The sequence below is a fragment of the Clytia hemisphaerica genome, unplaced genomic scaffold (genome assembly GCF_902728285.1).
Source record: "Clytia hemisphaerica strain Z4C2 unplaced genomic scaffold, Clytia hemisphaerica genome assembly, whole genome shotgun sequence".
NCBI lineage: Eukaryota > Metazoa > Cnidaria > Hydrozoa > Leptothecata > Clytiidae > Clytia > Clytia hemisphaerica.
In genome coordinates this window covers 1,044,845-1,071,192 of record NW_027104209.1, presented here as the reverse complement: position 1 = coordinate 1,071,192, position 26,348 = coordinate 1,044,845, and the positions used below count along the sequence as shown (strand labels likewise).

Sequence of the window (26,348 nt, the reverse complement as noted above, 5' to 3'; positions counted from 1 at the left end):
TTTTCCAAGGAAGATCACTAGATCGTATTTTCCAAGGAAAATCACTGGTCCGTATTTTCTGAGGAAAATTAGTTGTTGCGTATTTTCCAAGGAAAATCCTTTGTTCCGTTCTTTCCCAGGAAAATCAATTTTCACGTATTTTTCAAGGAAAATCAATTGTTCCCTATAGCTAATTTGCAAAGGAAATCATTTCTGTCGTATTCTCCAAGGAAAATCACAGCACTTTATTGATTTTCTTTTGAAAGAAAAGGTATTTCCCTTGCAAAAAATACAAAATAACTGAAATTCCTTGAGCAATCATTAGTTGAATTTTTCTTTTTGAAAAAGAAGATTATTATTCCCTTGAGAAACACACAGAAAATCAATTTCCTATGCGAAAATTCATAGCCTGTCTTATTTAATTGGAAATACAGATTTTATTTATTTTTCTCTTGGAAAACTGCTCAGAATGATGATTTCACAAACTGGGGGGAGGAGTCTTCAAAAGTCATGCATCCGACATGTTCTAGTCCAACAGCTAAAAAGTCCGATAAGGCAATCGAAGGTTGCTCCAGTTTTTCCGAACCGATTTTGTCCGGCAAAAAGTGTCAAAAGAATATTTGTTTCAGAAAAAACGTTATTAGCCTGTCTGACTAGCCAACCAATTTTTAACACTTAGGCGGAGGACCGTGTCCGTCTAGTACAGACTTTTAAACTAAATTTAGGGAAAAAATCTCTCAAAGGGTCCCAAAATCATCAAAATTTTGTCTCTCAAAGGGGCGATTTTCGATTTTTGCCTCGGACATACCTGTCACCTTGCAAACCTAGTACCCCCCCCCCCCCCCCGGAGCATCCGTACCCCTTTTTGCCAATATCCCCCATGTATATCTCGAGGAAAGTGTATTGGAACTTTGTGATTCAAAGACAGATTTTGGATGAAAATTGTATCAAAAGTCCCGGGGGGGGGTACTACCCTTGTCGACCGACGGGGGTGCTCCGCCGAGGTTCGAAAAATGGACCCTACGTGGGACTCGAAATTTGCGAAAAAAGTGACCCTGAATGGGACTGAAATTCCAAAATTTTCTCAAATTTTCTACTTTTTCCCCAAATTTTCCAAAAATAGGCACCCTACGAGGGACTGATTTTTCTATTTTGGTGTTTTTGCGACCCTACCAGGGACTCGTGGAGGTTAAAAAAGGTATCCTGACCAGCGGAGCATCCCCGTAACCCATTTTGCCTTAGTACCCCCCCCCCCCCGGGTCAAAAGTATCAAAAGATTAAAGGACAACAACAAGATCTGCTATTTACAAAGATAAATTTCTCGTCCTCCGTGCTTGAAAAATCAATATTTTTGATTAGGTCTGAAATATTTTTGATCCCTGTGGATAGATTAGTTTAGGAAAGAAAAAAATACTTATGGGGGAATCGAACCCTGGACCATCTGACCTGATATCTGATGCTCTACCGTCTGAGCTAATTAACCGTATCTGTCTTTCGAGAGCAAATGTTTTTATATTACCATAAAAAGTAATAAAAAATGACGTAATGTAATTGCGTAAAACATTTTCATTCGCGCATACAAAGGATTTTCATTGTTATTTTGTCGATACTGGCGTAATCATTTGAGAGTATTCCGATCAGAATTACAACTAATACTTGCTTAGCGCTAGCCATAAGCGATGCTAGGTTCTAGAAATCCGTTCGGGAATGTTTTGCCGAAAACGTAAATCGGGGAAACACTTTTTTTGAACGGAAACGGATGATAACATACTATTTGAAATATTTTTTTTGATGGATTGTGTGTGTTTATAAAAAATAAATGATCTGATTTTTCTCAGCTCTTTGTTACCTATCCCTTGACCAAAAACGTTTGTGCGTGGCCTTATAATTGAGCCTCTCACTTTTGTTTTCAGCCTCCCGCCTCCCACTTTTGTTTCAGCCTCCCGCCTCCCACTTTTGTTTTCAGCCTCCCGCCTCCCACTTTTGTTTTCAGCCTCCCGCCTCCCACTTTCGTTTTCAGCCTCCCGCCTCCCGCCTCCCACTTTCGATTTTAGCCTCCCGCCTCCCACTTTCGTTTTCAGCCCCCGCCTCCCACTTTCGATTTTAGCCTCCCACCCCCCACTTTCAATTTCAGCCTCCCGCCTCCCACTTTCGTTTTCAGCCTCCCGCCTCCCGCCTCCCACTTTCAATTTCAGCCTCCCGCCTCCCACTTTCGTTTTCAGCCTCCCGCCTCCCGCCTCCCACTTTCGATTTAGCCTCCCGCCTCCCACTTTCGTTTTCAGCCTCCCGCCTCCCACTTTCGATTTCAGCCTCCCGACTCCCGGCTCCCGGTTCAGCCTCCCGCCTCCCGCCTCCCAGTTTTCCTGTATGCCCTTTGCAAATGGGTTTTAGTTTATTTTCAGTGTAAATTTCAGTGCAAATAAAATCAATAGTGTCTTTTATCGGGACACTTGTAAAGAGTGATTCTACATCATAACTAACTTCTTCTTCATCATGTTTTAACGCGGGAAGTTCTTTCAGTAAGTGTGGGAAAGTTTGTGTGTCTTTAATTACGAATTCACGATTTACGATTTATTGCCTCCTTTGAAAATTCTTTTATTGTTTTATATTGTTTTAATAGACCCTTTTAATTAGCCTTTTATCCTAGAATCAATTTTTTGTATGATATGTAGATACATTTTTCAACCTAGAAATGTCATTTTTAACCTGATGATGAGCAGTTAAGACTCGAAAAGCTTTGTTTGAATAAAATCAAATTTTTGTGTTGTTTATTTATTTTGAATCATGATTTAGTGGCTTGGAGAAAAAAAAAAAAAAAAAAAAAAAAAAAAAAAAAAAAATATACCGATTGTCCTGTAGTGGCGGTAAAGGATTGACATGGTCATTGCTTGTAGACCAACGATCATAAAACACATACCGATTACCATCAGATAAACTACTTTATTCTCATTTTTAATTTTATTGGTGATGTACATGGTGACAGCGAACGCGACGGATTCCAGATTGAAAATCATTCCTATGTAATGAATAGGTATGTTGTATAATTGTCTAGAAATTGTAGGCATTTGCATTGCGTTGAAACATGCTGCGAAATAACCGCATACAAATGTCATTAGAATGATAAAATTGACACGAGGGTTTGTGAATATACTTTTTGACTTCAATTTTTCCGCCGATTGTTTGCTTGGCTTTTTCTTCTCGTCCTCTTGGGAATTAATTTCGTTGGTATTTTCAAATTTACAATTTTTTTCCGAAAGATCCGATACAAAAAACACAATGACGAGGACGAATGAAGCCCACAGAAGTCCCACTAAAAAGAACGGGAAATTATACACCTTGAATCGGGCGCCAAAAATCGTGAAATCAACTCCACTAAATACAGAAGTAACAATTGGGCTGCCAATATAACTAATATAATAACACATGGTACACATTGCAATCTTTTTCGATTGCTCTTCGCTGTCGTCGTAATGTCGAATAATTTCTCCTTGGACGATTGATAACAACGAGTCGGCAAGACCTTGAATCAAACGCGCAATCAAGATAACGAACGCGTAAGAGGGTAGTTTAGGTATAAACTTATTTCTTTCTTTTTTTATGATTCTTGTTGGCTTATGATAAAGAAATTATCTTATATCTAGTAGAACCTATTTGTATCTTGTTTATCTGTAAAATATATTTTTTAGCTTTTTAAAATTTTATACTAATTACTGGTTATTGAAAAGATGTTAAACTTGTTAATATAAAATTAAAATTATTTCCAGTCAAATTAAATATAGTCTATAAGTATAAAGCAAGTCAATCAAACAGCAGACAGTTGTAATCAAAATCATCCTCACTAAAAAGATACTGTTCATTTGAAGTATCAGCTATACAAAGTTTGAAAAACGTATCCTCAAAATCGTTTTTATCTGGGACTTCCACATCGTCAAAAACGTTATTTATTATTACCATAAGCTCAAAAATAAGCTCTTTATCGATGATTGGTAAGTGGGCAGAAATTGTTTTGACAGAGTCTATAAAGGGTAAAAATGATATAATTTCTTCCATCACGCTTGGTGCCAAATTGGAAATGAGCTGGTGTTGGATAAGAATTGCTTTATTTGGAGTTGATCTTTCCTGGTACTCTATTAGCAAGGCTTTGACTAAATCCTCGTCATCTTTCGTGACATCTCTAATTCTATTAGGAGGACTTTCTTCGTCTAACTCAAAAAAAAAAGGTGTTTGTGGGTTGGTTTTTCCATCACAAAGTTCACATTCACAAACTTTAGAACAAAGTGTGCAGCAATAATGTTTAGGTGATAAGGGTTGTATATTTACTTCGGGTGGGTTGAATGGGGTAAACAGTTTAATACGTAAACATTCCTGGTGATCCATGTAATCTCTCATGTTTTGTGTTACTCTGCCACATCTAGGGAAAGAGTACAGAATTGCATGGCACATCGTCATAGTCCCAGAACGACCTGCTCTACCAATTTGTTGACAAAAATCAACAGTGTCATATGCTGGTCCAAAATTGATCACAAAATGAACACTTTTCATGTCAACACCACATCCCAAAGCACTTGTTGCCAAAATAACACGAATATCAGTTTCCTCTTTCAAGGCATTTAGGATGGTTATTTTTTCGTCATCGAAAGAAGTTGAGTGATATATTTGTACATGTTTACGTAAAATATCTTTTGGTAGAATTTCACTCATGAGAAACTCATCATACAACCAGCCAGCAAGTATTACTGTCCTACAGTAGATAACAATTTTTGGAGCCGCTTCTGCATAATCCTTCAAACCATGCAATACCCAATATAGCGGTTTCGAAGAGCGTTGATTTAGCTTGATTTTGTGGAGTGTTATATTCTTTCTATCAATCACTTCGGTTATAACATTCATAGATTGGCCCATGGAACAAGAGGCTTTCAGTAGTTTAGTGATATCAACATCGACAGTTGCACTAAGGGCAAGGATTGGTAGATTTTCTTTGATAACCGAACGAAGTTCGTTGATTCGTTTGAAAGCCTCTCGAAAGGGTTTTGATGATTTATCACATTCACCCCATGTCACTTTGTGTACTTCATCAACCACCAAACAGACAGTTCTTTCAGCAAATGTCTCACTGCTTAGCATGTCTCTCCATTTTTTCACGTTGAGAAAACTTTCAGGAGTACCAATCAAAAGGTTATATTGACCAGAAGCGATCTCAGAATACTTCTCAAAGTCTAGTGTTGTTGGTTTGAGAGAAAGAACTTCAGGGAGTTTCTTTGCAGAGTTCACCTGATCTGATATCAATGACAGTAATGGTGATAAAACAATGATCATTGGTTTCTTGATATGGTGAAACTTTTCAAAACAAACTGGTAACATTTGATAGATGAGACTCTTCCCATATCCTGTTGGCAGAACACAAAGTGTATCCTTTCCTCTCAAAATACTATCAACAGCTTCTATCTGTTTTTGTTTAACATTAAAGTCTGTACCACCAAGAAGAGATTCCAGAAATTCTTTAACACAACTTTCTGTCTGCTTCGCCATTTTCAACTTTGTTTTGATTTGAATGTTTTGATTTTAATATGTTTTACCGTGGTTACTCTTTCTAAGATAAAAAAATCCGCGGTTAAATGAGATAATTGCGCATAATTGTTTAGTGAGTGAGTTCGCGGCTCCGATAATTATTACAAATATTTAACAGTTTTTTTCGACCAATCAGGTTCAACTCGCTATATTATAGCGAGCAGAACGGTGGGAAGTTCTAAACGTTTTCGCCAACAAGAATCATAAAAAAAGAAATAAGTTTATACCTAAACTAGTAAGAGGGTACAGAGTAAAGAAAATTGCCGAAAGCAACTATTAAACATACTATAATGAGAGTCTTTTTCACATTGCGTGTACGATCGGTATAACGAGTTAATGTCAAACATCCAGCGGTTGACATAGCAAAATAAGATGCTGATATCACTCCGAACCAGATTTCTGCATTTTCTGCATGGACTCCCTCTTGCAAATAACTCAATATCGTAGATGGGAAAATGCCATACTCTAAACCAATGATCAATACGAAAATGCAATAAGATATGAAAGTTCTATGGCGTTTCTTTTTCCAATCTTCTAGATTGATATTTATTTCTTCTTCCATTTTATAGTTTAATCTACGAATTTTCTATCACTCTATAAAAAGAATATGTAAATGTCTTTTTAAAAAAAGCTGATAAATAACTTTGAGCTAAGAAACAATCGATAACAACCGCAAAGTTACAAACAACAAAAACAGAAAAAGAAGCATGGTTCAACCCCGCCATCATTTGATAAAAGCGTTAAGGTCTGTAACATAAATAAGTTGCAGTTCAACTTTTTTTCAAGTGGCCGCCAACCCGCCAACTTTTTCATCAAATTGTAACACTTTTCTTGTTTCAATTTTCAAATGTTTTTATTTGATGAAAAATATTTAAAATGGCCCCAGACCTTTACCACAAACATAAGATACATAAACAGTTTTCTATATCTGATTAAAAAGCACTTTCCGCCTCGACACAAAACACGCAGAAAACTTAACTTAAAGCTGTGACAAAAACATTAAGAAAATTATCAGAACCCATAATGAACCAAGAAAATATTTATCTAAAAAAAATCTTTAAAAAGAAAACGAAAGATTGTATAACACAGATAAACAAAAACCGTATTTTTGAAAAAATCCATACAAAAAATTGTTGCTTACAAAAATGTATCGCATCTTGTACCTCAAAAACCTGACAAAGTTTATATTTGGCTCACAGAGCTAACAGAAAGTTTTCTAAAATGTTTTTTTTCCAATCCGACAAACAAATAAACACAACAATTACAAAAATACAACCACTAAAAACTACCCAATAACTCGACAAAAATATAATGGTTATCCAGAGCCCCCGACTATGTACACATAAACATAAAAGCAATCTAATCATATTAGAAATTTGACCATACCCCAATTAAAGAGTTCGTTGGATGTTTTTATAGAAAAAAAGTATGTTCCACTCTTTAGTAATTATTTTTGTTGAATAGAGGAATGTCGTTGTTATGTGAGCTTAATATACCATATCATCACCGTAATCAATAAAATTAATTACAGTCAACTTTCTCTAATTCGAACCTCTATTATTTGAATCTCTCTGTAATTCGAACTTAAATATAAATGGTAAATGTAAGTTAAGTGTAATGGTAAATCTACACTAAGTTGCCTCTTTAGATATCCAAGATTTTTTAAGTTTGTTGTATAAATGAAAGTTATTGAGGGGTAAAAAGTGATTTCCCCCCTATTCAAGTGCAATGGTGTATACCACAAATACCCCCATAGACTCTGATAGACCTATTTTAGAATAAAAAAGTTAAGTCTTTCTGAAAGTCAAAAGGTTAATAAAGATTTCCCAAAAGTTATTTGGTTCTGATTTAAAATTTTCTCTTCAAAGTGAGAGGCTACAATTTTGTCTCGTACGGAACAAAGTTTTAGCTGTAAAACCCGTGGAAAAAATTGAAAACATGAAAACAACTTGTAAAGTGCGATGAAACTATTTTTTTCTTGAAACCTGAAACCTAGAAGATACAAAAACACCAAAAGAATTTTTTCAGCCTTTTGGAAAATTTTCATGCAAATCACCCATATAATACTCTCTTTAATTCGAAAATCACTTGAAAATCGAATTAGAGAGAGAGAGTCGCTAAAAAGCTTAAAAATGCAGTTTAGTAACTCGAACCTCTGTATCTTGATTGTCTCCTTGTGTCGAAGAAGTTTCAATTTCTTGTGAGTGTGCGAGTTTTGTATCAAGTTACAGAGAGTACTTATTATAGTTATCCACCTGAAAGGGGGCAAAATGTTTCAGTTCGAATAATAGAAAGTGATAGAGGTCCGAATTTGAAAGAGTCCATTGTTTTCCTTTTCATAATTTCAGAGGTGTCAAAGAGTTGCAGTGTCCACAATGTCGTGAGATCGTTAGAGACAACCAGGTAATAAATTTCTTACGAATTTTTGACGACCGTGTGGCCAACGACAGTGACCGTGTGGCCGACGACAGTGTCCGTGTGGCCAACGACAGTGACCGTGTGGCCAACGACAGTGACCGTGTGACCAACGACAGTGACCGTGTGGCCAACGACAATGACCATGTAGCCAACGACAGTGACCGTGTGGCCAACGACAATGACCATGTAGCCAACCGACAGTGACCGTGTGGCCAACGACAGTGACCGTGTGGCCAACGACAGTGACCGTGTGGCCAACGACAATGACCATGTGGCCAACGACAGTGACCGTGTGGCCAACGACAATGACCATGTGGCCAACGACAGTGACCGTGTGACCAACGACAGTGACCGTGTGGCCAACGACAATGACCATGTAGCCAACGACAGTGACCGTGTAGCCAACGACAATGACCGTGTGGCCGACGACAGTGACCGTGTGGCCAACGACAGTGACCGTGTGGCTAACGACAGTGACCGTGTAGCCAACGACAGTGACCGTGTGGCCAACGACAGTGACCGTGTGGCCGACGACAGTGTCCGTGTGGCCAACGACAGTGACCGTGTGGCCAACGACAGTGTCCGTGTGACCAACGACAGTGACCGTGTGGCCAACGACAGTGTCCGTGTGGCCAACGACAGTGACCGTGTAGCCAACGACAGTGACCGTGTGGCCAACGACAGTGACCGTGTGGCCAACGACAGTGACCGTGTGGCCAACGACAGTGACCGTGTGGCCAACGACAGTGATCGTGTAGCCAACGACAATGACCGTGTGGCCAACGACAGTGACCGTGTAGCCAACGACAGTGACCGTGTAGCCAACGACAGTGTCCGTGTGGCCAACGACAGTGACCGTGTGGCCAACGACAGTGATCGTGTAGCCAACGACAATGACCGTGTGGCCAACGACAGTGACCGTGTAGCCAACGACAGTGACCGTGTAGCCAACGACAGTGTCCGTGTGGCCAACGACAGTGACCGTGTGGCCAACGACAATGACCATGTGGCCAACGATAGTGACCGTGTAGCCAACGACAGTGATCGTGTAGCCAACGACAATGACCGTGTGGCCAACGACAGTGACCGTGTAGCCAACGACAGTGACCGTGTGGCCAACGACAGTGACCGTAACACGACGTGACACGAACGTGACTAAAATGACCAAATCAATACACAATTATTTACTCATATCGATTAAAGGTATAATCAACTTTTCTTACAATACACAGATACAGTTACCTCCCTCTAATCCGAACCTCTATAATTCGAATTTTCCATCATTCGAAACTAAAACCTTTGTTTCATCAGCTGGAAATGTCATATGTAATTCAAATCTTCCTCGGATTCATACGTCTCTGAGACAGCTCTTGTTGTTAATTCATTGCACGACTTGTAAACCTCGTAAATTTTGCTTAATGATATCGTCGCGGTTTTAATGTTTTTTTTTAAATAATAAAACCGCCCATTTTTTCGATGAGAGATATGAATGTATCTTTTGCTTTGTTTTTTTTCTCTGTATGCGATCTTTTGTTTGCGATAGACCGTCTTCAGATTTTATCAATTTTACTTATATGACTGATACACAAACTGAAGTATGACAGAAAATATATGGCCGACATAATGAGTCATTTGTACGCTATAAATCATCCCTCTTCCCTCTTTTGCTCTTTGTTTCGATTTATTCCAATGGGTTCTTCCAGAAAATATTTGTACATAAGTGGTGGAGGATATATATTGGATATTTTGTCCGGGGGTATTGGAAAATCTGCAAAATTTACCTTTTTTTAGGGGCTTACTTGCTCTGATTCGGGGTGATTTTGAATGTCCGGGGGGGGGTCAACTGACTGACTCTCAACTGGGTTGAGATCGGTTGTCCGGGGAGTAAATTTCCAAAATATGTTTCAGCCAGCATATTCAATTTTTTTCTGGAAGAGCCCAATCTCCCGAACCTTATCAGGACCACTTTGAAAATATTTTCAAATATTGTCAAATGAAAAGTGTCTTACTTGCTCAATTTCCATTTTATTTTGGAGGTATCCAGAAGCATAATTCGTGGTATTCATTCATGACGTAATGTTTTATACGGAAGCACAAAAAAAAGACCGGGTATTTGTCACTAATTTTGAATCCAAAATTGGTGGCAAAAGTCCGAGCTATTTTAAATGCTTCCGTTTAGAACATATCATCGTGAATATCATGACTTCCATCCCAGCAGGGGCCCCTCTGAAAACCATAACTTTATTAATTGTTTCGTTTTTTTAAAGATTTTTTCAAATGTCATGTTACACCGATTGATATTATCAATACAAGTTTATTGTTCGAACGAGGATACAGGTTGTCAATGGGTCGGTGAAGTCAACCAATTGGAGGTGAGGCAGAATTAATATTTCATAATTGCACGATAGGTTGTTATTTTTTCTCAAAGAGAGCAATTAATCGTTTAATTGCATCCTGTAATACCGTGGTATAATAGCCATGGTATATCATGGTAATTATTCAATGGCTGTTTTTGCCTACAGGTATATAATAATAGAAAAAAATCTTCGAACATTATCATTATTTTTTCTTAGCTCTAGTTTAGACGGCCGACTTTCTGCCCTGCCTATTCTAATTGTTAGAGTAGGCAGAAAGTCGGCACAAAGTTGGCTGTTAAAATGAAGTGCGTATCCTCACTAAATATAATAAAATTTATATCTGATTAACGTCACACTTCTATCGTTCGATTATTTTTGAAAATTCGATTAAAATCAAACTATTTTCAGGGCAAGTTTCCTCGTATACTGTGTCGATAAAACCTTCTGGTGTGTAAGATTCAGAAAACATCTCCCGTAGGTAATTCTGTAGCACCAGTAGTACAGATAAGGTGATTTTTCCCACTTTGTCAAGATTCTTGTAGAGGAAAATTCTAAATCTTCTTAAGACATAGGACCAAATGCATTTTCAGAGATTCTACGGAAACGTGATAAGTGATAATCATAGTGTCCAGCCCCCCCCCTCTTTTACTGGGGGGCTAGAGATTTTTAAAATGTTCCAAAAATGGGGCAACAAACCTTAGTTTAAGACTTTTTCCCTTTCAATGTGTCAGATGGTCCAGAGTACCGGTTCCCACAAATCTCCAAAAATGGGGGGGGGAAGGGGGTCTGGGAAATTTTGAATTTTCTGGAGGGATGAGGTAGAAGGGGTCACCTGCTTTTTTCCCTGAGGGCTGAGACCCTAAGGACACTATGATAATTAAATACACGACTTCTGAGGGAAAGGTCCTGTTGAATGGAGGGTTTAAGGCAGTCTATCCCCAAAGGAAAAGCACTGTCTCCGACAAATACACATTAAGGTACAGGATAGTGTCATGGTTGATGTAATTGGGGTCATCAAGATGGTAATAAGCTAGGTCCTTGAAGGCCGAATGTGTCGTATTCAAATGCTTTGTATTAGAAGTAAAATTCTATTTCAATGATCTTAAGTTATCAAAAATAGCAAAAGAAATATTTTTTCCGGCCTGCTGCATGAGAGCTTTTTTCCTTCACCCGCATTCTGGAAACACTACATTTTTTTATTGTCCAATTTCTTGATTTTAATCGCCATGTTTCCTTACCTCTATTTTTAGGAGCATTTACTGTCATGCGCAAAGGGTACAGGTTACCATCCCAACAGAAGAGCATTAACATTCGTAAGAAGTATTCTTTTGGCCTTCACAAAATTATTCTGACCATTTATGTTAAATGATAGCTAGAAAAGCAAATCACACTTTACATCTTTATGAATATATTAATAATTCTTGATCTTGATCTGTTTTTAAAGAACGTTGATGTTTAAGAACTATCCGCGGGGGCACAATCGTACGTGCGTGCGGCCCTTAATGGTCCTTTTTCTTCCCAAAGTACACTGTAAATGTCCAAATAAGCAAAGGATGAGACAAAACTTTTAAGAAAACTTACCGTAAGGGTAGATTTTTCGACAAATTTGCTCAAATTTGGCTAAATGTCTTCTGCACTGTAAGGCCTTTATTTTGGGCCCCACGTACGGTCGTTTTTGAATCGAGTGCCCTCCCCCTCCGGGAGAATCATGCACTCCCTAAATCACAAGAAAGTATTTTAAACCTAAAAAATTTCAACTCTATTTTTGTTTTAGTTTGGGAAAGTATCTTTGTTGACAAGATTTTTTGAAGAATAGATATATTAGAGGAATACGGAAATTAATGACTCTTTCATCTCATTTATAACTCTAGGGTAAAAAACAGCACGGTTTTAACAACTCGGCATCAAGCAGTTCCAATAACCATCATTCTTTCAACCAATCACAACACGACAATTTTCAAAACAATGTGATGCTCAACATGCTGGATAGTTTAACATCACTTCGTTCGAAAATGGATTTCATCGAAAACAACATTACACCTAACCATACGTCATCTCCTGAAAGGCACGCCACGAGTGCTTGCCATTCGCGCACACCAAGCTCTGGCACCGGTGGGAATACTCCTAAAGTCCAGCGTAAAAGATCACGACGCAGTCAAAGCGAGGAAACAACTGCTCTAACTAAATTCAAAAACCTCATTCATTTCGAAAATCAAACCTACCTGAAAATCGGATTTTTTGTCGCCTTAATATCGATATACCTGATGACGGCAAAGTTGTTTTACACCATGGAAAATACTCCATCTTACGACTCTACAGCATGTGGAAACCGCTTCGATCGTCTTTTGTCACAGGACATTCAAAAGAGCACTGAAACATTTGAGGCCGGTTTTCATCGTCTAAGTGAATTTCATGAATACAACATAAGGATCCATCTACATGAGCTTCAATCGCAAGAAAAGGAAGCGGCCGAAATGATCCCATCTTTTTATCGCGAGATGAACCGAACCATTGTAGAGATGGATCGACGTTTTCATTGGCTGATTGAACAATCACGTGATGAAATCAAAAGAAACATTACGTCATTTGATGACCGATCACTGAGGGAATTCTCAATCGATAGCGTGGTGGTTTTAGTTGGTATGGTCAATGATATTACCAATAATGTTTGGAGGCGAGTGACCGAAGAAATGAGTTTCAGCGAATATCGAATGTTGAACCGAGCAGGAGCTCTGGTTGATTTTGTACGACAAAAATATTTTGAAATTTTGGAGAAAGCCAAGTTCAATTTAAGCCAAACAAAAGGGCGGTCAGCTTTAAAAGATCTAAGTCTGGAGTACGAAGGATTTGTATCAAATGTAACGCAACGCCTAACTAGCCTGCATGAAGATCAAGTGGAATCAATGGTCAGGCTAGATATATCAACCGTTCGTAAATTTTACGAGGATTATTTACGAGCGTATTACACGAATCAGTCGCAACTGGTAACGCACGAAAATCGTTTGCAGTTCTTGGTAGATTCGGTGCAGAACAAGAATCTAATGAACGGTCGTTTTATTTGGCAATTAAATGCTACGCGAATCTTGGAAACAAGACGCAGCAAAGATGTACAAAGTTCAATTGAGTTTCGATCTGGGTCTATGGGCAAAGCGCGTTTGTATTTGTACCGCGATCGAGTTCGTAAAGGGTTTTGGAAGATGTCCTTTGTCCAAGTGGACTTAAATCCAGTTAAGATTTGGCTATCTGTATTAAGTCAAGTTAAGCCGGAGCTGTTATTGATTCACGAGAATATCGTTGGTTCTGTTACAATTCCGGTCACCAAGGCTGAGAGATCGAAAGTGAAAGTGGTCAAACATTTCTCACTACCAATGAATACTACCAAGCTGATTGAGAAAGGTTATATTAAGAATGGTAGAATCTACATTCGATGTCTTACTACTGACTAAATACATTACTGATGTGATGTATTTATTATAGAGATGTTATAATAAGGGACTTGAGCGGGGAAAATGTTTATTTTAGGAGCTAAGTGATATGCCTAACCTTGGTATTATAGATTTTGTTGTTGTATCAGTTAATTAAAATGTCGGTTATTGTATTCTAAAAAAATCGAACAAATGTTTTTAAAGCTAAAAATAATATTATTCATTCTTTGAAAATTCTTAATATTTTTTAGATTTAAACCGTGTGACTCTTATAAAAAGAATTCTTATACAAAAAAATTGTGTTTAGGGATGAATTTGAGATAAATGTTTGAATTATAGTTCGACAAGAGATTTTTAAACATGAGATATTTTGTATATATTTGACACATTTGATATTTATTATGAAGTTTTTATGAAGTATTTATTTGGAAGGTTTTGTAAGAAGGTGAAAGATTTTTTTATGTAAATTATATTGCTGTTTTGTCAGTAGGAGTTATTACCTTATATTAAATATACCTTAGCTAACATTTTTTTCATTCCTTGTTTCTGTACTTTAATTTGAGCACCTGAGAACGCCGTGCAGCCCGGCAATCGTCCTTGCAAGAACGTCTTGCGCCGTGCCATAAACCTCTAGCATTTTTATAGATATTCTTGCTCGTACATCATTGAAAATCATTTTCATCGCTTGCATTATTTTTAATTTCGTTTTAGTTAATTTAAGAAATTAAAAGAAAAATTAATAAACATAACAAAATACAACAGAATATAATTAGAGAACTTCCAAAGATGTCGTCACCGAAATTGAAAACTGCTCTTGGAAATATTGTTGCTGCTGAAAAAGCGTAAGTATTTATAAGACACTTTTTTATAAGAACGATATTTTTTTCATTATATCATCGAAATTTTTTCAGGGAAAATCGTCCTGTTCTTACAGTATTCTTAGGTTAGGATCCAAATTCAACCAAAATTAACTGAATGTAGCATGTAATACATACCTGAACCATAAAATGGCACTTTTAGCGCTACTGAGGGATGATTATCAATTTACAGTTATCTATTACAGTCACTGACCTTTATATATCCCTGGACCAAGCTATATCCACCTTCTTTGATCGGAGTTTTTTAGGAATTGGTACCCGTAAAGAAGCCATTGCAGTGTTAAAAATGAACGTCTAACGGCGATACATCATCAAAAGGGGAAGTAGATCTAGCGCTCTCACTGTATTTACACCGCTATTGAGTGGTGCCGCCATTAGGATACCACTTTTCAAAAAACTCCGATCAAAGATTTAGCATGGCCGGGATTGAGAAACATGGTCTAGAGTGTATAAAGGTCAGTGAATACAGTATGTATTTCAGTTTATTCAATTTATTTTATACAACAATTAAATAAGTAAAGAACACATGGTCTCCAAAATCGTTCTTGTAATAAATTTTTATTTTTAATTTTAGCCTGAAGACATCCATGTTTAAATGGTCACCTGATTATGACACAGCGGCCAGTGAATACACAAAAGCAGGTTTGACTTTCATGTTTTTTCTCCAAACTACCTTAAAAGAAGAAATTTTGGTAGGAATTTAATTTGGCGGATGACCGAAAAAGTTTTTTAGAGGGAATTTAATTTGGTGGATGGACGAAAAAACTAAATTTGGCGGGAATTTAATTTGGCGTTTGCTGAAAAATGTATCCTTAAAATGGCGTAAAAACAGCAAAAAAAAATACAAAAACACCTTAACAGAGATCATATTTCCAAAAAGTTTAATATGGCGGGAACTTAATTTTGGCGGATTCTGGCCAAATCCGCCAAATCCGTCAAATTCGCCAAATTTTCTTTCCGCCAAAATTTCTTCCTTTAAGGTAGAGCAACTGCATTGCATTAGAGTCTCTTTAACTCGAACCTCTACAAATCTAATGTCTCCTTAACTCGAAATAGTTTGCTCGTCCCTTCAGTTAACAATGCCTTATAAATCTTACTCCATAACTCGAATTAATCGAACATAAATTTCCTTAACTCGAACAAGTTTGTCTTTCCCGTCAGTTGTCGAGTTATGGATAGACTCAACTGTATTAAAACTTCTACAATCCGATTTATAGAAACTTGTTATAAGGGTTTATACTCTACATGATGAAGAGTCGTTCAAGTTAAAGAGACATCCGAGTTGATAGAGACTTTACTATAATAGAGTGACCCATTGCAATGTCTCCTGGCATTGCATCATAGACCAATCATGGATCCAACAGCTGATTGGTTGTAAGTGACGTAAAATCGGTCAATACGTCACTAACAACCAATCAGCTGTTGAGTCCTTTGAAGACATTGCAATGGTGCATATAATGAATAGTAGAATGTCCCTCTTAAGGTCTATGTGTTTACGGCCTTTATATTTCTTTGAGGTTTGTTTTTCATTCTTTTCTTTTTTGCTTCATTTTTCTAAGCTACCAATTTCAAGCTGGCTGGTTCAGCAGAGAAAGCACAAGACGCCTACATTAAAGCCTCGCAGATGCAAGAAAAGCTTGGATCGTTATTCCATGCAGCTAAGTAAGTTAAACACTTATGATTTCATTCGACTCTTAAACTAATGTTAGCATTCCAACATAACACCCTTCTAGGGTCTCCTGGGGATGCACATTTGGCAAAACACCCTCCTCGAGGTCCCTCAAAGAGTTTAAAAACCTGAAAAAGTAAGCCAATCTCTGAAAGGGCTCAACAATTACTAAAAATTCAAATTGACCCCCCTTAACGGGTCATAAATCCTTAAAATTTCTATCATATATAATAATTTTGCCTGAAACTTTTAAGAAAATACCGATTTTTGAAATTTAGCATGGACCTACCCGTCATCTCGCACATATAATTACCCGCAGGTATCACTAGATACCTTTAGATTATTGTTGATAGTTGGTAGTGCTTTTTCTTTGTTGACGTAATATCTCCCCTTTAACTCAGGATTTTCGTTTCAGTTATCTTTCCATAGTAATCATATATACTTTCCGTACTTTTTTTGCAGGCTTTTGACACAGGCAGCAGGGATTGCATCAGATCTCAAAAATCTTGAGGAAGCTGTTACTTTAATGCAAAGAGCGTGGTATGAAAATCATTTTCCTAATTTATTTATGGAACTCTTTTGTTTGATGGTTTACCCCTTTTTGGTTAAGGGGACTAGATATTTTCAAGTTTCCTACAAAAGAGGGCCCAACAAAGTTTTGACTTTCTAGGGAACCTAAGACAAATGGGTTGACTTATTTTCCCCTGAGATGGGTGTTGAGAGATGTTGGCCAACCTTATCAATCCCAAGGCTTATGGTAAGAACTAACGTCATTTCCCCGGCTGCAGAGACATAATAAAGTTGAATAAGGTTTCCGTTTTCGTTTCTGAGGCTTCCAATGTTTGCAGATAACTATCATTGTATTTACTTTTGTTTAGTTCGTTATACAGAGAGCATGGTACCCCAGATACAGCCGCACTCACTATATCCAAAGCTGCTAAGTATGTATTTCTCAAAATTTATTTCTTCGATAATTAAAACATTACAAATTACTTCTGCTAATGTAATCGTCTGTAACTATAATGAAACGATTCTATGAGCAGACTTATGGATACCTACGGAAGGTTGTGAAAAGGTTATTAATTTTATTGAAATATGTTCTAGTGGATTTGTAAGAGGTAAGATAATGGTGATTGTTGTTATTATTACCCCAATTTTTTCAATAATAATAATACCCCGATTTTTGCTTCATGTCAGGCATTCCCATATCTTACTTTTTTACTCTTTAGAATGTGTGAAACAGGACTACCAAGTAAAGCTACAGAGATGTATCTACTAGCTGCAGAGCTATGCGAAGTATGTTTTGAATTTCTTCCCAAGGAAACGTTCTTTGAGAGTCTTCAACCTTCTGTGTTTCTTGGAAAATGCTTCTCTTCCCAATATTTCCCCTTGAGATATTATATATACTTTGTCGCAATTAGGTTTAGGGAGACTGAAGGTGTGGATCCGTTAAAATTTTATTTTCTATTATGGGGGGGGGTCAAACCCTTAAAACATTATGATCATCTACTAGAAAATATCAATTAACCCTCTGTCTTTCATAGCTTTCCTTTCACCTTTAGTTAGATTTCTCCCAATTTTTCAATAGAACGATGAGAAATTGCGAGACTCGGCAGACCATTTGAATAACGCAGTGAGGATGGAACTCAAACAGAAAAAGTAGGTTGTTTGCAAATAATACTGTCACCAAAAAATTTAATTATCAGTAGCGTATTGCCCTCCCCCCCTCTCCAAGCGGCCGATTTTTTTGGGGGGCGCCGAAATACAAAGGGTGCAAAAAGACGCCTCCGATTACAAATTTCGCTGCCCATTCGCTCTTTTATAGCAGTTTTCGACCAAGTTTTCGTGCTCGCTTCGCTCGCGTCATTTTTACAAAGACATTTACTTTTTATAGAGGGGGCCAAAATCCAAATTTACTAAAATTCCCTCTCCTTAGAACGAGATAAAAATTGTGTCGAAAAACCCTAGTTCTCTTTTAGTTTGCCAACTATTCTAAAAGTAATGTTGAGACCCTTTAACTCGAACAATTTTTATGGTCGACCATCCAGTTAACAATGCTTTATGAACATTACTCCCATAACTCGAAATTTCCTTAACACTCGAATAAATTTTTTGATCCCTGTGCGTGTTCCAGTTATAAAAACTCTATTGTAGCTTACAGTTATTCTTACTCTAACCTGGTTTGCTTTCAGATACAAAGAAGCGGCCACTATAATGAAGCAACGATGTGAACTCTTCAAAAAACTTCAAAATCCTAATAACGCACACCAGGTAAAATATTTATTGGCGATGCCCGAATTTTCAACTCTTGAACCTAACTGAATTTTGACATCTAGATTGTAAATAATCCTTCAGATGGCTACATTATTCCACAGTGGTTTCATTCTTACGAAGAAAAGTGATTTAGAAACTCCATGCTGTCTGCGTGGCTTAGCCCTTAGACCACGAGGGACGTGTATATGCGTCCAAAACAAGCCAAAATACTGAGTCTCAGACTTGAGGCCATAGTTCCTGACCACTTGATTTAAAGGGACATAAAATAGCTCTCCAATGGTATCAAAACCATCTTCTATTAATCAAAAGCTGCAAGCTTTTATGGCACTTTAAAGTTTTGAGTTTCAAAAAAAAGATTTAGAAAAACTTCAACTTTTTCAAAAAAAAAACAGCGCGCACAAAGAGTTAAAGTAAAACTTTCTAAATTTGTTTGAGGACTCCAAATTTCTAAAAATGACTGAAAATCATATGATAAAATGGTATCTGATTTGAATGAAATTGTTTTGATCCTTAAAAATAATTTTCAAAGGTCTCTAAGTTTTCCTGGCTGCTTTGACGATTTCTACATATTCGGTGGTATAGCACCTTAAGATGTTCAAGAGGTTCAAAATGATTGTCTTCCTTTTCTTTCAGCTAACCCTATGCATGGCGATCGTGTATTTGGCTGCTGGAGATTTCGTGCAAGCGGAAACAGCTTTCAAGGATGGTTTTGAGTAAGTGTTGACTGTTTTACGTATTTTATTAAAAGACTTATCGAAACTGGTGGTAAAGAGATCCAATTTTTTTGGTTGGCCAGGTTGCTAAGGCTTGAGGAAGGCTCAAATAGCCCATTTTTTCACTGTACCCTTTCAAGGAGTGATTCGGTGGATATTCTACACTCTATACAGCATTACATGGGATGTCATGGTACAAAATTATACAAAATTCACAAAGTGGCTCTGAGAGAGTATAACTTCTCTGTATTGTTTCAAAATCACTCTTCTTGGGACTAGATGGGGTTTTACAAGCTCTTAATTGATTTTATTGGTCGTTAGCCAGTAATAAAAGAATTTTGTTACTTTTTCTAAAGGACCTGTCATTTTTATTACTTCAAATGACCAATTATTAAAGTATCTTATAAAAAATTCCATCTCGTATGCTCCTCTTCATGTATTTGCAGAGTTGATCGTTTTGGTGACAGTGATGAAGCGATGTATACCGAACAATTTCTCAAAGCCTACCAAGAATATGATGCGGAATTACTCAATCAAACGAAATCAGCTCCTCTCGTCAAATATTTAGATACTGAGGTAATTATTAACTAATCCATCTGAAGATTATGTCTTTCAAAATAGTTTTTAATTAAACATAGTAGGTGGCAACTCTTAGTATCCATAACATCAATGTCAATTGAATCCATATATTCTGGAGGTTATGAATTTTGCCTTTAATTTCAGTTTTTGGCCATAATAGTCTAGCAAGCTAGACGACTAATTCAGACATGGTAGAAATAAAGCAAAAAGTGATGGAGGGAACAATTTTAGTTTATACAAACTAAACCCCGTAACAATAATTTTATTATCATATAACGCCTATACTACTGTATTACACGCATTATAAACGACTCCAGTCTAGGCCATAAAGACCAGACCCCTTCTCAAAAAAGTTTAAATATCCTATCCCTTTCGAAGCAATAACATGCGGTTGCGTCCAAGGGTCAAAGGAAAGGTCCTACGGATTCTAAGGGTTGCTCCCTTACTAAAAGTGAACTAAATTGAGTTGGGTGGAGGCCTAAAGAAAGTTCAACGACCATTGAAACAGTGCTGGACACTTCGTTTAGCTCAGAATTTCATGCTCTATCAGATCGAATCAATCTTTTTCGTTTATTTTGACTTTTGAAAATCAGCTATTTTCCTACCCCTATTATTTTCCCTTGCAGTTTTGCCTATGGCGTCACTATTTTGATCATAAAAAGTTTTCCCGGGCCTAACCTGCGTCCTCCCTCTTAAAAATATCTTGTAATATACTGTTCTTTGGAATAGACTTAAAATGGCTAGGTTGTAAAAAAAATGTCACGGGACCCCAGGCTTGCCCCCTACTAAATAATAGGGGGGGATGTTAGGACTAATTTTTTAAGCCCATTTGTCAAAAGTTGCCTTTGGGTATAAAAAGAAGAAAAATTCATGTAAAAACCCTGTGGTACTTTTTTCAAGGTTGCCACGGGTAGGGTGCCACCGCCGCTCCGCCAGCAAAATTGAAATTTCAAAAAAATTTAAAACATAGGGAAGTGACCCCTTATTTGAAAGGTATTTTCATGCTGATTAAGAAAATCAATATTGTAAGGGTGAAAAACACTCTAACAAGAAGTAACTTAAGAAAAACGATCAAAAAATTGCGTTTTTAGCAAAATCCTCAAAATTTTGCCAACTGTCGGAAATTACATTTTGTGACAGTGTTATTTAACCACATTATATTGACTTTCTTAATCAGCATGAAAATACCTTTCAAATGAGGGGTCACTTCACTATGTTTTGAAAATTTTTGAAATTTCGATTTTGCTGGAGGAGCGACGGTGGCACCCTGCCCGTGGCAACCTTGAAAAGGGTGCCAAAGGGTTTTAACATGATTTTTTCTTCTTTTTATACCCAAAGGCAACTTTTGACAAATGGGCTAAGAATTTATGCCATTTTTGCAAAATAACTTCCCCCCCTATAAATAACACGTTGCATATTTCCAAAGAATCATAAAATTTAGAGAATTATTGAATGAATTTTTTTAAATAACAACAGTTTTGAAATAATCCATGATTCGGCTTCATTTCCATAGATTGCACGCCTCGCCAAAACACTTGAACTGTCAACCTGTAAAAACATTCCATCCAAACTTGACATCGGTGGTAAAAGTGAATTGGAACAATTTGAAGACCAGTTGGGTGATCAAGACAAAGTTGCTGGTGACATCGAGCAAAATAATGAAGCAGATGAAGGAGAAGTTGAAGGGATGCTTTGTTGAGGAAGAAAAGTTTTCCTTGATTTCATTTGGAAGATTATTCTATCAGGGAAGAAAGTGGGGGGGGGAGTTTAAGAACACCTCACCGGATGAAATTTGATCACATCCTTAAAAAAGTCTTGTCATTTTCCTTCGGCTTTTTCCCAGATAACGTATTCCGCACTCTCTACGAGGCTACCAAGCGGTTTTCGTGACGACGTGATTTGAAAGATTTTTGAGCCGCGATGCGTGATTTGGACTTTTTCAAAGGGATGCGTGATTGTCCATTTTTTTGCTGATTTGCATGATCGTGATTGAGAGAGTTACAGAGTTACCGATGAGAGGGGGCATCCTCTACCTAACGACATCAATCTTGAATCAATTACTGAATCGTATCGAAAATCGGCAGTCGAGAACCCTTCAGAATTTAAAGCTTATTTGGATCTTTTTTTTACTGAAAGTAATAAGAAACAAGGTTTTTTGAAAGGCTCTGTAAACTAGTAAAATTTTTGTGTTTTTTTTCAAAAAGATTTTATTCTTAGCTCGCTGTGATTGATATGCAGTTTAGCGTGTACTCGAACTTTTTCAAGTTTTGTTCCCTTTTTTGGACCTACCTTGGAGGTCCTTTAAATTAACCGATGTCCGTCCGTTCGTCCGTTCGTCCGTTCGTCCGTCTGTTACCAGCTTTTCTCAGGATTGGCTCATTAGTTTTTTCTAATTTTTGGCACAATGATGCAAAATGGCAATGCCCAAAATGTGACGGAGCCCGATTTTCGAAAAAAAAAATTTTCCGGCCGAAAATGCCGGAAATATGCCGGAAAAACTGTTTTTTTGGCATTTTCTCGAGATTTTATCATTAGTTTTTTCTGATTTTTTGCTCAAAGATGCGTATTAGCAATGCCCAAAACATAGCCTAGTCCGATTTTTGAGAAAAAATTTTTTCCGGTCGAAAATGCCGGAAATATGCCGGAAATCGCCGTTTTTCTGGATTTTCATTGGACTTTTTCCTTATAATTGGTTGTTTTTTCATTCAAAAACATTATTAATAGCAATGACCACCATCAAGCATGTTTTAATTTTCAATAAAATTGATTTTTGAAGCCGGAACTATTTAAAAATCGCCGGAACAACCTATTGTCGCCGGAAAGACAGTATTTCTTGAATTTCTCAAGCTGTACTTTATATTTTTTTATAAAATTTTGCACACTGATGCAAAATGACAATACCTAAAATGTGATGGAGCCCGATTTTCGAAAAACATTTTTTCCGGCAGAAAATGCCGGAAATATGCCGGAAAAACCTGTTTTTTTGGCATTTTCTCGAGATTTCATCATTGTTTTTTTCTGATTTTTTGCAGAAAGATGCGTAATAGCAATGCCCAAAACATGGCTGAGTTCGATTTTTGAGAAAAATTCTTCTCTGGCCGAAAATGCCAGAAATATACCGGAAATCGCCGTTTTTGCAGATTTTCATTGGACTTTTTCGTGATATGTCTTTGTTTTTTCACGCAAAATCATTATTGATAACAATGCTAACCATCAAGTATGGTTCAATTGTCAATAAAACTGATTTTTGATGCCGGGACTTTCTAAAAATCGCCGGAACAGCCAAATATCGCCGGAAAAACGTTTTTCTTGAATTTCTCGAGCTGTACTTTATATTTTTTTATGAAATTTTGCACACTGATGCAAAATGGCAATACCTAAAATGTGACGGAGCCTGATTTTTGAAGAAAAAAAATTTCGGCCAAAAATGCCGATAATATGCCGTCAAAACCGGTTTGTTGCCATTTTGTCGAGATTTCATTAATCGTTTTTCCCGATTTTTGCACAAAGATGTGTATCAGCAATGCCCTAAGTGTGGCCGATTCGGATTTTTGAGAATCATGTTTTTCCGGCCGCAAATGCCGGAAGTATGCCGGAATCGCCGTTTTTGCAGATTTGAATAGGGCTTTTTCCATATATTTCTTTGTTTTTTCACTTAAAAAAATTATTGATAACAATGCCACCATCAAGCATGATTCAATTGTCAATAAAATCTTTGCAATTTTGCAACCGGAACTTTCTATTTATTTTTCCCTAAACCCCTCCCCCCCCCCCATTAACAATCAATGATGAAATTTAATGCATTTTCGCTAACCGCTATATTTTCTTAATGATTGTTTTTCTCCTTTTGCTATCTAAGTTTCATCATCAGGTAGGTCCATTCAGCATGTTGCTTGTTATATTTGCATTCATATGTTCTTTTTTTCAATAAATTTTTAGGTTCTAAGCACACAGTGTATACGAATGATTTTTATAGTTCGTTTTTTTTTTGGTCAAGATTTTAGTGTATTCTTAAAAATTAATATTTCCAAAAAGCAAAATTTATGAGGTATTTATTTAACTTTAAGTAATTATTTCAGTTGTCAATTACTTTTTTCTAGATTAGATTTTTTTTTGAAAAGGCATCCCCTGGGTCAATTGAACAAATCTCTACATATTTACCATTATTTTCTAATATGCAGTTTTTCGGATCTATATACCAGATCAGTTTCTCTGTAGAGTGTACACATCTATAATTATGTCAAATTTTTCTGTCGAACTTTAATAACTTAATACCATGGGGAGCTTGTAGGGTTCGAAATACCGTTTCCCGGAATCCCGAAAATCGAAAATAAAACTACACCGCCAACCGGTTTGTAGAGGTTAAAAAATACCAGAAAACCGACAAAAATCAGGCTAATCGCCATCCCCGTCTGATTTCAAAATACCATTTTCCTGTCTCTTTTTTTGTCAAATCACGTAATAATGTTCGTTGATGAAGAAGAAGAATGAAGAATATTTATGGTCTGGTGTGAGTATGCGTTATTTCGCAAATAAACAATTCTTTGAAATGTTTCACTGTCCTGGGGGGGGGGGGTACTAGGGTTGGCGGATGCGAGGGGTATGTGCGTATGGACCTCCGAAAACTGACCCTTACAGAGACTGATTTTTGCTGGACCCTTACAGAGACTTTTTCAAAAAAATTCCTAAAAGTCGACCTGTTTGATTTTCCGACCCTTAGAGAGAGAGACTTTGAGGGGTTGTGAAAACCGACCCTTACCGTCCACAAATTCCCAGCACCCATTTTTGTCTAAGTAACCCCCCCCCCGGGTTCATTGTATAGAATTGACTTGACCAAACAGCTTAACATAACTTTGTTAATTTTTGAAATTTATTCAATATTACATGAATATTTTGTATCTTGGATAATATTATGTATACTTTAAATAATTTAATAAAATACACCTTTCGGATATAAGAAAATGACGATGAATTTTTTTTGCTTGTCAGTTTATCTCTATTTTTACCTCCTAAGTTTTGGATTGTTTTTTACGACAGTTTTATCATCTGCATCTTTTTTTTTTACCACATTTCATATGGAATAAAGAAAATGGGACATAGTGAAATATGAAAACTAGAGAACAAAGGCATTAATTTTCAGATTTGGAATGTATCTACGTGTTTTATTCTGCTTTTGTATTCACTTTGCAAAAATTAATTTTCTTGTTACCAATAACAACTTACTATATTCATGTTTTGAATACTTGTAAATGAAGTGTTATTTTTTCAAGGTATCTAAGTTACACATATTTTTCAATTTTTTTGTCTGCCATTTTAAAACACCGATATTTATTTATGTCCTTCTTCTCTTCTCTTCTGACGGTAAAAAATAGATTACTGTATTGTGGAAATGGAAAAAAACATTTGAATATTTGAAATTGCGTTTTCTATTTTTTTCCCCTTTTTGTTTCAATTTTTTGATAGGGTAACACGGTTTTCCAGGCTTATTTCGGTTGGAGCTTGAAACTCGAAGCGCGCCTGAAAAGCGCAAACGCTAAGCTAATGTACTCTATTATGTTTGGGACTTAGTGTTGCAAACCTCTTTTGACTTTGAGCCCCCTGGGTATCAATGACCATACTTTACTATTTTTGTATCAATATTTTGAAAACGAGGCAAGTTGCTCGTTATGACTAAATTTTTGATAAGGTCTATTTTCTCCTATCAAAACTCTAGCCCATGTTCTTAGATTTAAATTGGCCTTTGTTTACAAAAATAGTTTCAAAACCTTAGCTCTCCGACACTACGTAATGGCCCTCATTGATTGGAAAAACGAAAAACACACCCGCGATTCCCGGATTCCGGAGCAACCAGGGGAAACAAGTTTAAAAAACGCGTTTTTAAAACAAACCAAACCGCGTTTTCGAAGGTTGTTTCTGCGTTTTAGCTTTGTAAACCCAGTTTTTCGACTTGCTTGCTTGTCGGAGTGCTTGAATTTTGAATTTGAACTTCAGGTTGACACAACAACCAGGCTGTGACAACCCTAGTTCCTATTAAATCGATGTCCTTCCATCTGCTGTTCGTAAGTTTAAACTAGGTGTTTCTAATAAATTTTTCCAGAATTTAAATGAGAAGCCATTTGCTCATATCGCCATGCATTTGCCTTTTTGCAGGCTGCTGCCATAATGGTAGATTTTTGGGGAAATTTATATAAAAGTATATCATTTCTATTGCCATTTAAAGTGTAAGTTTGCAAAGTTACTTATAGTACTTAGTATATACAGGAAGTCATCAGAAATTTGAGCGATTCAGACCTTCCTTATCTTTAAAGAAGGGTGACGAAATTAGAAGAGCAGGGCCGGCGAATCAATTTTGAAAGTGGAGGGGCCAAATAGTAAGTGTCTAAGGAGGCGCCACCATGGTTGGCGCCGACGGGCAGAGAAAAGCAAGTTTCGCCGGCCCTGAAGAGGGATGTAGATAAAAATATACAGAAATAGAAATTTAGAATATT

General features: G+C 36.9%; 3 protein-coding genes across 3 annotated transcripts; 2 read left to right on the top strand and 1 right to left on the bottom strand.

Moving 5' to 3' along the window:
• Positions 1 to 4,319: 4,319 nt before the first annotated feature.
• On the bottom strand, positions 4,320 to 5,508 carry LOC136815551 (uncharacterized; the record flags this gene model as incomplete). The annotated part of the gene is given in 1 exon segment (XM_067072004.1): positions 4,320 to 5,508. A coding segment is annotated over 1 exon segment (1,189 nt), but the record flags the coding sequence as incomplete, so codon positions are not given.
• A 746-nt stretch (positions 5,509 to 6,254) lies between these two features.
• Positions 6,255 to 10,312, top strand: LOC136815550 (flagellar attachment zone protein 1-like). Its single transcript, XM_067072002.1, has 4 exons — positions 6,255 to 6,292; positions 7,896 to 7,950; positions 8,156 to 9,168; positions 10,233 to 10,312. Exons 1-3 carry the CDS (start codon positions 6,255 to 6,257, stop codon positions 9,107 to 9,109), a joined length of 1,047 nt encoding a protein of 348 aa, XP_066928103.1. The 3' UTR covers positions 9,110 to 9,168; positions 10,233 to 10,312.
• A 4,145-nt stretch (positions 10,313 to 14,457) lies between these two features.
• Positions 14,458 to 21,567, top strand: LOC136815536 (gamma-soluble NSF attachment protein-like). The gene is made up of 11 exons (XM_067071990.1): positions 14,458 to 14,589; positions 15,200 to 15,267; positions 16,185 to 16,287; positions 16,757 to 16,834; positions 17,173 to 17,235; positions 17,524 to 17,590; positions 17,883 to 17,953; positions 18,487 to 18,565; positions 19,202 to 19,281; positions 19,728 to 19,857; positions 21,374 to 21,567. Exons 1-11 carry the CDS (start codon positions 14,534 to 14,536, stop codon positions 21,557 to 21,559), a joined length of 981 nt encoding a protein of 326 aa, XP_066928091.1. The 5' UTR covers positions 14,458 to 14,533; the 3' UTR covers positions 21,560 to 21,567.
• Positions 21,568 to 26,348: the final 4,781 nt, after the last annotated feature.

What these genes read in the sequence shown, in the direction of transcription:
- LOC136815550 (XM_067072002.1), top strand. Translation starts at nt 6,255, where the DNA reads ATGGTTCAACCCCGCCATCATTTGATAAAAGCGTTAAG. An exon ending in CATTTGATAAAAGCGTTAAG is followed by an intron (nt 6,293 to 7,895) that starts GTCTGTAACATA and finishes TCATAATTTCAG; the next exon opens with AGGTGTCAAAGAGTTGCAGT. An exon ending in AGATCGTTAGAGACAACCAG is followed by an intron (nt 7,951 to 8,155) that starts GTAATAAATTTC and finishes ATGACCATGTAG; the next exon opens with CCAACCGACAGTGACCGTGT.
- LOC136815536 (XM_067071990.1), top strand. Translation starts at nt 14,534, where the DNA reads ATGTCGTCACCGAAATTGAAAACTGCTCTTGGAAATATTGTTGCTGCT. An exon ending in ATCCTAATAACGCACACCAG is followed by an intron (nt 18,566 to 19,201) that starts GTAAAATATTTA and finishes CTTTTCTTTCAG; the next exon opens with CTAACCCTATGCATGGCGAT. An exon ending in TCAAATATTTAGATACTGAG is followed by an intron (nt 19,858 to 21,373) that starts GTAATTATTAAC and finishes TCATTTCCATAG; the next exon opens with ATTGCACGCCTCGCCAAAAC.